At 37.6% G+C, this 12328-nt stretch overlaps 1 protein-coding gene across 1 annotated transcript in view; it reads left to right on the forward strand.

Moving 5' to 3' along the window:
* The first annotated feature begins 4897 nt into the window (after positions 1 to 4897).
* The window catches only part of LOC107744930 (exocyst complex component 4-like), a 43093-nt gene continuing 35662 nt past the window's right edge, over positions 4898 to 12328 (forward strand). The window contains exon 1 of the mRNA XM_016558760.1: positions 4898 to 5113. Coding sequence (XP_016414246.1) covers positions 4898 to 5113 — 216 coding nt within the window. The remainder of the gene's footprint in view (positions 5114 to 12328) is intronic.

Raw genomic sequence — 12328 nt, forward strand, 5'->3', positions numbered from 1 at the left:
TGTTGTTTTCTTTTAGTTGTTACTTTGTTCTGGGTGATTACTAGAGTGTTATAGATGGTTTTTCTATGGTATTCTGGGGGTTGCCATGTCATTGCTATGCTGAAGTTTTCTGACTGGTTATAGTGCCTTATGTGGTTGCTGAAATGTGGAAGGTTTTTTTAGTGTGATATGGGTTGCTAGGTTGTTGCCAAAATTTGTATTTATTTATTTATTATTTTTTTATTGCAGTGGTATGCGGTTGCTAGGATGTTCTGGGAGGTTGTTAGGGTTTTCTGGGTTGTTGCTAGGGTGTTTTGGGTTGTTACTACTGTAGGTTGTTTCTATTAGATAGGCCATTGCTATGCGATTGTTAAAGTGTTAAGAGAGGTTTAATGCCTTTTTATTTGGTTGCCAGGGTATTCTGGGTGGTTGCCAGGTCTGTTGAAGTATTGTTATTATTTTTTGGTAGTTTAGTTGTCATTGCTAGGATGTTAATGGATGGTTACTAGGGTGTTGCTATGCGACTGCTAAAGTGTTCTGGATTTTCTTTTTTATCGCAGTGGGATGCAGTTGCCACAGTAGGATGTTCTGGTTGGTTATGCTTACAAAATGGTCCCAAATATGCACATCTGTGATAAACACTCAGGGTTAGAATTTATTCCTATCCCTAATTGTGAGTGTGAGAAATGGAAATAATAAATTTTGTGACCACAGTAGAGTTATAATCATTTGTCCTAGTCCTCTGAACCCTCATCAAATGTTGATAGTGTTTCAATTATGTTATCCTCTGGATGGATTAAGATCATCCGTCAATGAACGGTTATGTCCAGATCACACGGCAGTAATTGTATTTCAGTGAAGAACTTAAAGAAGGCCAGCTCTGATTACATGCCATAATCCCCTTATTAGCTGTGAGTTATGCTTACAGACATCTCATCCTGCTCTGAGGGGGGCTCTGAGCTCACATAATTTTTTTTCCACCCGATGCTTACTCTTTCTTGATAAACTGATTTGTGACTTGTTAATTAAGATTTCACAGACATGGATAGCCCACGCTGTGCAGTTGCCAAGGTGTTTTCATGGTATCTCTGTGGAGATGAAGGTCCAGCTGTGTGTGTTGCGCTCTATGCTTACAGACATCTCATCCTGCTCTGAGGGGGGCTCACTATAGTGGCTCTGAGCTCACATAATTTTTTTTTCCACCCGATGCTTACTCTTTCTTGATAAACTGATTTGTGACTTGTTAATTAAGATTTCACAGACATGGATAGCCCACGCTGTGCAGTTGCCAAGGTGTTTTCATGGTATCTCTGTGGAGATGAAGGTCCAGCTGTGTGTGTTGCGCTCTGGAGCTTTCAGATATTTTGTCCCCATTTAAAGCACTTTGGGGGTTTTAGTTTAAGATAGTCCCTTATTGAATTTTCAGAATTTGAAATGCACAATTGTAGTCACATATCAGTTGTCTTTTTGCTGTCTGCGAACTTAGGATACTACTGTTTCAATTCGCAATTATAATATATTGTAATATAATATATTATAAATTATAATTAATTATGTCTGACTTATTTGTTCATAGCTATCCATTCTACTGAAGTTGCATGTGTTTGGATTAAAAAAAATTATAATTGTCATTTCACACTCATACTTTTAGTTGTAATACATCACATCCATTCAGATGATTTTAATAAATTCATACACACCCGAAGGTGAAATCGAATCCAGAAATCCCTCATCCATATAGAATCAGAACTTCACGCAGTCCTGTGTGACTCTCCATTGGAAATGAATGGCTTCTCTGATCTATAGATGGTCTATCATCTGCAGTTTATCATATCCAGTGAAAATTTAGTTTATTATGTTTAATGCTCATGTTTAAAAAAAGTGAGCAATGAGAATGTGGCATTTATGGATTCTTCTACTGTTGTCATGGTGAACAGTGTGGCTATTCTCAGCAGGGCATCTGGTGAGCCCAGGTAACGATGGGAGGACAGAATCGAGTTTTGAATCGTCCTCGTTCTCTTTTTCCATCCTCTTCCTCTTGACTCAGTTTTCAAACATCTCTTAGCACAGTCAAGCCTGGTTACACACTCACATGCTGTTCACACATCATATGCAATTGCAGAGAGAAGCGTCCAACTTCTCCACACCTGTTTAATGCAGCGTGCACAGATCAAACACAGAGAGTGTTTTATTTCTTCTTGCCCAGTAGCATGAACAATTTTAAGTTTGTCTGCAATTTCTTTGATTAGCACTTAAGTAGGGCTCAACAACAACTAAGATTGCAAATGTGACAAAAAATAAAAACCGGACAGTATATTTAATATCTATTTGCAACAGTCAACCTTTCTTGTTTTTTCATGCAGCTCATTGGCTGTTTTCCAGGCTGTTCTGTGGGTCTTCCTCTAACACACACTTCTGTCATGACGGTCAATGTGGTCACGCTCACGATGTCCCTGACGCATTTTTCTCCTCTGAATTTGGACGAAGCGAAACATAATTAACTGAGAGAGCCAACGAGCCTTTATGGCAGCTGTCACCTTCCATTTACCTCATAAGACCAGTGATCAGACAGACTTATGGAATGAAATATTAACACAGCGAGATGATCACATGAAGGCTGCGCCAATGATACGCGTTTGTGTTTCACTGTGTGCACGGGTTGCTGTGTGTCTATTAGACGAGTGAAAGCGAAAGTAAGAGACACCATCTGGTGTGAATAATTCTTATAGAGGACATTTATATTGGTGACATAATGAAGTGGAGATTAAGCTATTATCTTTGTCTGTAGTTCGAAGCCATGCCAAATTATTCAAGAGGGTCCTGAGAAGCCTTGCCATATATTATATACAGTCCCGGCTGCAGAATTATATGATACACAGAACAAATTTAAACTGGGACACTTCAATTACACTATACATTTTTCTTTCTGGAAGTTTATAGTGCGTCATTTTAAAATTTTAAGCTTGACTAAATGGTCATTGGTGCTGATTAATTGTTGTACTGATTAGGGATGCACCATTTTTAAGGTTCTGGCCAATACCGATAAATATATAATAACTATATATAATTATTTTCATACTATGACCTATAACAATAAATGACTATTGTTTCTATTCTTTTATACTTTTTTCTCTAAATAATTAAAAAATAAATCTTTAAAACTAAAATAAATCATTTAAAATTCTAAGTGTATTTAGCCATTAATATAATATACCGTATAAAAAATGAATATTTGGTGTTATAAAATTATTCATGTTTTTAAATATTAACTTTAAGTGAGTGTTAGATGATGGCAAAGTTAATCTAAATGTAAAAAACTGAGAAATTATCATATCCAATATTAATATCCAATATCGGCTGATGTGGATAAATAAAAAATGATTAATATCAGCCGATTAACCAATACAGTACCGATATATTATGCATACTTAACACTGATGTTTTTTTGTTTGTTTTTTAACCAAGCTGAAATAAAATGATCAATTATCTAGAACCCACATGGATCAGTGTTTCTTTAAAGTAAATTTAAAGTTCTTTAAAAAAAATAAAAAGATTTAAAATGTTTTAATGGACACAGGGGCCAATTTTTCTCTTATTAGTAGGGCTGCCCTCGACTAAGGATTTTTCTGGTCGACTAGTAGTCGTTCATTTGAAGCATTAGTCGACTAATCGCACGTTTATTAATAAACTGTTTAAATCATTATAATGAGCCTTTAATTGCCTACATAGCCATAAGCGCTCAAGCACACGCATAAAGCTTGCCACAGCGCACTGGCAGAAGTAATGATTATGAATGTGTCAGGGAAAAACAGTAAGGAGACTGCATTAACATTTTAATAATTTGATAAATTAGTGCTTTCTCTGTTCTCAGTTTAAGAGATGAACTCGGCAACACTTACTCATCATCTCCGTAGTAATGCACCTTGTTTCATATGGATTACATAATCTGACAATATTTGTTTTCGATTTGAATTGGTTCGTTTGAAAATAGACATTTCACTCTCTATATATATTTTAATGTCTGTAAGGCAAAGATATAGGAGTTTCGCGCTCAAGTTCACAGACCGAGACCGCAGAAAGCGCATCCTGTTTGCTTTCATTATTTTACAAAAGCGCGTTTTGTTGTTATTGTGAGTGCACACAAATAAACGTAGAGTCTTTACAGATTTGAAAGATGTATTACTCTTATCTGAATGACCAAAAATGACGGAGTAGCCTATTTTAAGATCAAGTGAGTGCACCGGCGTCTCCATCTGTCCTGCAGTAAGTGCGCGCTGCTGTTCAGCTTCTACACTCCACACAGACACAATAGCGCACATTTCTCTAGGTTAACATTAGACTGAGCAGCCATGTAAAGTTTCTAATACTTACATATTTTAGATGATAAGCCATTTTTAAGCTCGATGAATGATAGGCGAGCATTTGGATGTCCTGCCTGATGTACTGTATTACCATAGACCAGTGGTTCCCAAACTTTTTGCAGCGTGCACCCCTTTCTAGTGTTTGACACATGTCAAGCACCCCCACCACCGTACTACGGTTAAACACCACATTTTTTACTGCAATACAAGCATTCTCTCGCGCACCCCTGCTGGTCGGTCTGTGCACCCCTAGGGGTGCGCGCACCCCAGTTTGGGAACCGCTGCCATAGACTAACGTTAGCCGTTAACGATCTGTCCGTCACGAACTGCACGACTTTGCCTGTGGATTTATTTATTTTTTATTTTTTTTATGCGACTAAGCGTCTAATAAAATTTCGGTCGACTAAGCCTCTTCTGGTTGACTAACGATTAGTTGACTATTAGGGGGCAGTTCTACTTATTAGTTTATTTTGGTTTTTAGGTTTGTAATGGCAGCGTTTTACTAAATGCCATGGTACAGTTGTTGCTTACTGAGGGCTGAGCCATGCTTCCAGTTAATGTCTCTCTCTCTCACACACACACACACAGCTCAGGCCAAGCAGTGTCAGCTACGCACCTTCCTCACCTACTACATCAACGACCTGTTCCTCAGCCAGGTCCGCACCGAGACCAATAAGGAGATTGAGGCTGTGACCAAAGTGTCCGACCCGCTCAAGATCCTGGCCAGCGCTGACACCATGAAAAACCTGGGAGTTCAAAGACCTCTTCTACAGGTATCTTGTTTTAAGAAACTTCTTGTTTTTTTTTTTAGAAAAAGTATGATAATATAAGTACACACACACACATATATATAAAGATAATACAGCCTTCTTTTTCTCCTTCGCGTCTTCACACTCTCCTTCTCTTTCATTAGTCAATCCATTTATTAGACTGTTAAACAGCATTTGCCTACCGGTCAAGTGTACAAAAGCCCGGTCTGATTGTTTTCTCATCTGAATTTCACAGAGGGGGAAGGTAATTTTTTTTCTCTTCCCGTCTCTTCTCCTTCACTCTGCCGAGAGTGCCGATAAAGGCCACCTACCCCCCTATCACCCTACATCGTAATTGGAGCTGAAATTGTGTTTGATCCTGGCTGACCTGGAATCAGCAGTTAAGTGCAGCTTATATAACACACAGCGGGGCGCCATGGTGACCAGCTGCCAGCTGTCCATCTCTCCCAGGGCTGCTTCCTGGCGGCACAGGAAGTGCAACACTTTTATTGCCATGGAGAACACAGAATGTGCTCATCAACTTCATCAGCTAAGGGAATGAGTGCTGTCTCTCCTCTCACCTAGTATTTGCTTGCTTGCTCCTTGCAGAATCATTTTAAAATACAGGATTATGTTATGTTAAATTATATTTTATTTTACACTTTATTATTATTATTATTTTAGTACTGCCTTAAAGAAGCTGCCTAACAGATATTGGCTTTTTTTTTAGCTGCACGCTTTTGTTTGTTCCTGAGTGTATTCATGTGCAATTGTGCATGTACAACAGAGTTATTTCAATGTCTTCCTGCTCTCTGAATCCATGATCTGGTCAATTAACCTCATGAGAAACTCTCTTTGCAAATATATGAGAGCAAGAATGCACTTGTGCTGAGTGTGATGAGTTTAGCGCTCTGTTATAACTCAGATGAGAGCCGTTATGGGCCCCCTTACTCTTTAAATTGAGACCTGTCATCTCAAGTCTCTCCAAGTTGTGTGTTCATGTGTGTACGTTTTAGCATTGCTTTCATTTTGAGAACAGTGGCAGTTCATTACAGAGGGGAAGGCACCAAAAGCTCACAGCCATTTGTTTACGATTATGATTTCTCCTTAACGAGGACTGCGGCATCTTGCTAATTACCCTGCTGGGCTAATGAGCGACTCTCTGGATAGCGGGAGCTCCATAAAATGCTCTTTTGTTTGGGATTTTTTTCTTTTTAATTACCTTCAAACAAAGGTGCCGCAGCTTTGCTCCTGACAGCTCGTGTGGCACGTCCCATCCTGGCCTTTTGCTTTGTACTGTTGTAGAACCATTTCCTGGGCCGTGGTCTGTGTGTGTTAGAGAGACGCACTGAAGGAACGAGAGAGTTTGCTCTTCAGAGGCACTTTAATGAAGCCCTTCATGAAGAGCTGTAGTAGTATGTGAAGTTGTTTGTGTTCTCATTTGTGCGCAGACTTTGCAAAGTGCCTGTTGATTTTGAACTTCGCAGAGGAAGGAAGATCAGCACTGCATTCAGAAAGCATTTGCTTCACATCCATCGGCATCAGGGGCCAAAATGAACATTTGCCAAGCACCAAATATGGGTAAAATTTGGCTTTAGTGAGAAAATACAATTTTACTCGCCAAATGGCCTGTTGAATTCAAGAAAGTTTATTAGTTTTAAATGCAAAACTGACAGAACATTTAATGTTTTTGAAAGAAGCTCCCCATCACTGCATTTATACGTTTACTACAGTAACAACAGTAATATTGTAAAATATTATTAACATTTAAAATAACTGTTTTTAACTTTTCTATTTTATAATGCAATTTATTCATATTCGTTCATCCCAATGAAGCCCTCATTAGCATATAATCACCTAGAACAGGTGCAGAGCAAGACTGAAGAGCAATTTGACAGAATGTGTATTACTTCCCTGAATGTCTTTTTTTCCTGACAACAAATATATGGAAAAGTCAGCTTCAGCTTCATTTCTAACGTTATTTTAGGAGTATGAGTTTAGTTTTCCAGCTCCCAGCATTCAATACAGCGTGCCATTGAGAAGGTACATGACTAAAATTTACCCTCTTCTCAGATTGAGCAGCCATCCATCCTGTGAGAAGCCATGAAGTGAGGCTCCTCTCCAGATTGTCTGTTGCCACTGGGATGCATTGTAGACCAAATGGAGAGGGCAAATGATGCTTAAAGTAGTGCTCTCCTGTGGTCAAGGAAATGATGACAGAGAGATGTGGGTGTGTGTTTATGGGTGCATGTCGGTGTATTCCAGGTGCCACGGCTCAGATGTTACAGCAGGTGTTTTATGAGAAATCAGCCTGGGAGAAGTGGAGCATTGATCCGTGGGGAATGGGGCTTTTCTTTTAGTTTCACAGCATTAAATATACTGCTCTTTGCCATCAGGAACCATGTTAACACACACATATAAGCACCCACTCCCATTTACTTACAGTACTACACAGGAAGAACTCTCAGGACAGATTTTATGTCTGTTGTTGTCAGCATTTTTAAAGCTTACCAACTTTTTGTCATAACCCAGTGTCACCTTTTCTTTCTGTAAACTTATCACCCAAACACCAACTTAATTTTGTTGGACAACCACCGTAATCATGGTAGACATTTATATATATATATAATAAAATCATATGTACTTGTGTAATTATTTAATAATACTGAAAATAGCATATTTTTCTGCAAATTTCATCACCATTTTGGAAACACATTTTCAATGTTTTCTATGTTGAAAAATTAACTTCAAAGTAAAATGACATTTAACAGATTGTACTTATATTAATCACAGGCTTGTTTTCATTTGCTTAAAATTAAATATTGACGAGCATTTACTGATTATTTGGACAAGGTTGTTTTTTGAAGGCTGTCTTAATGGAGAGCAGACATTTAGTTTAATTATTAAACTTAATTAAAAACAATATAATTTTTTCTGTGTGTAATGAAAAGTTGGAGAATGGTTTCTTGGCACAGATTAGAGTTGACAGTCGTGTGCTCTGGCAGAGGGAGGTGTTACTGCATTAGCATTACTGGTTGCAGTTTCAAGCACAGGACTCGCTCAAATACAAACAGCCCCTGCTATCAGCACTCCTGTGCCGGAAGCTCGAGTTGGCTGTCCTCATTCTGTCTCGTATGACAACAAGGCCAGTGATATCAGAAGGCTTGGCTATCCATGCTCTGCCTGCTCTCGGCCTTAAACTCCTCTCCGGTTCTTTCTCTTTGCTGTTCTGTTCCGCTGATGCTATCTGCAGGTCTGGGGCCCACTGATTGATTCATTTCATTGGAAATGTTTTGAGGGGGTCACTGTGCAGCTTGTTTGGAGATTGGCTCTATTAATCTTCCCCACCACAGGATCTACGGTGCTGCTTACAGGGGCCACATGTCCGGACACCTCTTACAAAAATGCTTGTACTCACACACTTGATTTTAGCTGATGTTGGTGGAAAATTGCCAAAATATTGAAAAAAGGTGGTTACTGTTCATATTAGTCATGCATGCTGAGAATTATATTTTATAATTATCAGTATTGTTATTGTTAAATAAAACTATAAAAAAGTGTTATAGAAATGAGATAAAATCATATATAAATATTAAGGTGAAAAACTTTAAAACTTAAATGAAAATTCAAAATGTTACCTCTGCAACTTTTAACTGAAGTTTAAGTTGAATTACTAAAATTACTAAAACTAAAGCTGAAATAAAATTAAATTAAAGCTAAATAGAAATATAAAAAAAATAATCAAAATGACAAAAGCACACAAATAAACTATTAAAGCATCAACAATTAAAATGAACACTGAAAATATAAAAATAAAAGTTCAAGTACCATTTTTTAATACTAAAAAAGGGCTATTAGTATTAAAGAATAAATACTAATAGAGAATAAATACTATAATATTATGCAAATATATTTATATAAATAATATTAAAATAACCCTGGTAATTATATACATTCATACAGTAAGTGTAACAAAATATTTTTGGAAAGTCCAAAAAAGTTTTGACATTGCAGTTGCCGAAATTTTAGGCCCCTTGTTTTCCAGGAATCTACAGATATCCAGTATTATATCCAAAAAGTATTTTCAGTCAAAGGAGGTCTCAGTATAGGTATTTTAGGCCGGAATTCATGGTTAGAGCTATAATGTTGTCAGAATATTCCAGGATGCGTTTTATTCACGAGTCTGTTTTTAGCGACGTGATTTACTGTCTGTCTGTGCCATTCAGTCAAAGCTCATTGTGAAATGTGGACTTGAGCTGCCACCAGCGCTTTGCTAATGAAGCTGACCTTTTTAATCACACTGTATTCACCGTCAACACACACACAGCCCTACACATCAGTCTAGATTTGAACTAATGAGAGTGACCTTTTTGTTTGTAGGGTCTGTGTTGTGTGGGGGTGTATATTTGGTTTGTGTGTGTGTGAGAGATATCTGTTGATTGGCATCCTGTAGTGCTCGGCTCCATTAGCGGAGCACAGCTCGGTGTTGGCACACAGGCAGCGTTGGCCTTTATTAGGGACTTCTCATCACTGCAGAAACCAAAACAGGCAAGTTTGGGTGGCGTTTTCTAGCCCTTGTTTAAGTCTGCAGGAACTCTTCTCTGTACAGAGACACCAGGATCAAAATGATGGCCTGCAAGTTACTTTTTTTAAATTTCTTCTGGAATTTACTTCCATATTTTATTTTATAGATGGAATGGGATAGGGAAAGCTTTTAAAACAGATACAGAAGGACTCTCACAAACAAAAAACTTTTTTTTTTCCACAGGTCACATGCATATAACGCTTCTAAACGGAGAACGCCCATGTCACTGATGGCTCCATTGCCATTCAAGCAAGATTTTTTTTATAAAGTTACAGGAAATTTGGACAGCAGAACCCATAGAATAATTTAGCGTTTTCCTTGATGACAATCAATCATTTTCATGACCACTTCTAACTTCTTTTCACAACCGGTGGTTTGAGAACCTCCACCTTAATGCCTTAATGCAAATTCATGTTATTACATCAAAAGACTGCAGTCCTTTCAATTCAACTGATGGAATTTATCAAGATTCAGCTGACAGTGATGCAGTTTACACTCTTTCTTATGTCCTTTAGGGCACAGTCACCTCCTCCTATTCTTTTCTAGTTTTTCTTTTCTGTCGTTACCTCAGAAACTCCTCTGTTCTGACTTGGGTTCTTCCCTCAGGCCAGCGTTAGTCTTTTGGGCTTTGACTGCACCAGAGTGGCCTGCTGAGTGTGTTTCTCCACCTGTGGGCCAAAAAACAATCCCTCCTCTCTCCAGTGATCTTCCCTCACTAACACTGGCCAAACCTTGGGCTAAACCCCTACCTAAACTAGGAGTGTGGAAGAGACTGACAACGATTATCACCAACTGCAGCCTGAATTCGGACTGTGGTTTTATTTTAGTTTAAATGTGGGGGGGGGGGTTTAGCACGGAAGAACTGAAGCTAATCTCTGCCTGTGGAGCTAAAACAAGCGAAAAGTGGCCAAATATGCTGTCAGTCCTGGTGCATTAAAGCAGGCCAAGTTCTGGATTTTAGCCTAACTTGAGCTGAATTTGAAGAGAACTGCTCTTTTAAGTCATTTTAATATATTTCCAGTGCATTTGTGGTTTTTCTGCAGGGAGTGTGTGTGCATATGTGTACAGAAACATCCGTTCCATAATGATAATGTGTATATCATTGCCTTCTGTTTGTTCCCCTATCTGCACCATTAGCCCCATATGGCTCTATTTTAGGGGGTGTATGTGAGCCTGTGTGCGCGATTGAGAAATAAACATAAAGAACCTCAGAGCTGCTACATTTGTGATGGATTTATGTGTGGGCCTGTATTATTATGCTGAAGTAAGACTTTGAAGAGCTCAGGAAAAGAAAGAAAGAGAAAGTTTGCTTAAAGTTTTAAGCGAAGTTTGGAGGTACAAAGTTAGAGGTGGATACACAATAACTTTGTTTTTCTTGCCTAAAGTTGTGCGTTCTATCAAAATCTATGGTATTTTGGCACAAATTCATCCTTGATTTGATTAGAAGCTTCAAATTAAGTCAATATACATGCACATGCCCATACACACACATTGTTTATGCCCTTAGATTGGCCCTCAGATGTGTTGAATGTGGATTTACATTTGGATTGAACTCTGTTGAATTCATTTGTTCAGTAATCAGTTCTCCTCCAGAGATGGAGAGCCGGTGTACCTTTATTTAAATCATTTCTAATAAAACAGGCTTAATCCTTTGCTGTCGGATTTACGGCAGGAAGTGCAGTCCTGGTGCTATTATGCTACTCGGTTTGCTTCGCTGGTCGAGCCTGTCACTCACACACCTCGCTTTAGAAGAAATGACAGGCTTACATTTAGTTGTTACACATGTCATGCATGTTTGTGGTTTACGCTTGTGTGTTTGGCCTTCACTTCATCCCGTCAGACTCAAACAATGTCAGACGCAGAATGCTGAGAGCCATAACAGAGGCTTGAAAGAATAGTTCACACACAAATAAACATTTCATCACTTATTCAACTGCATGCTGTACTTGTATAACAGATTTTTAGCAAAATGGTCAACCGAGAATGAAAATGAAAAATAAAAATTAAAAGTGATGACTTAAAAAATGACTTTTTCCTCTTAAAAAAAAAAACCTAATAAATTATTTAATGATACTAATAAATAATAATATTAAATATTAATATAGAAAATGATAAATAATATAAAATGTAATACTTCATTAAATAAAAGTTAATAAAATAAAATGTTATAAATACAGTTTCTTCCCCTTATTATTTCGTTTCTTCTGTAGCTCACATATTTAAATATGTGAATTTTTAAATATCAAAAGCTATTGTTTGACTTCAAAATACTTGGAATATATAGTGCACAAGTCATATGGGCCACTTTTATAATGCTTTTTGGAACCTCATAGTCCCAGTCAGCTTTCACTTTCATTGTATTAAAAAAAGCAACGTAAACATTCTGTATGGGGGTAGAATTGTTGCATTATTTCAAATAAATAGATTATGATCCACAAGTAAATGTAAATAGATTTACAAAAAAATAAACATATTGACAAATAAATAGAATGAGATCCACAAATAAATATCAGAGTTTCACAAACATTAATTAAATTCACAAATAAAAAAATGAGACTTGCAAATAAAATATATATATATTTACACATATCTTTTTATTCTACAAGCACAACTTTGCCTGGCATTTATTTGTGAATCGCGTCCTGTGCATTTGT

This window comes from Sinocyclocheilus rhinocerous, unplaced genomic scaffold, assembly GCF_001515625.1.
Source record: "Sinocyclocheilus rhinocerous isolate Xijiao unplaced genomic scaffold, SAMN03320098_v1.1 scaffold258, whole genome shotgun sequence".
NCBI lineage: Eukaryota > Metazoa > Chordata > Actinopteri > Cypriniformes > Cyprinidae > Sinocyclocheilus > Sinocyclocheilus rhinocerous.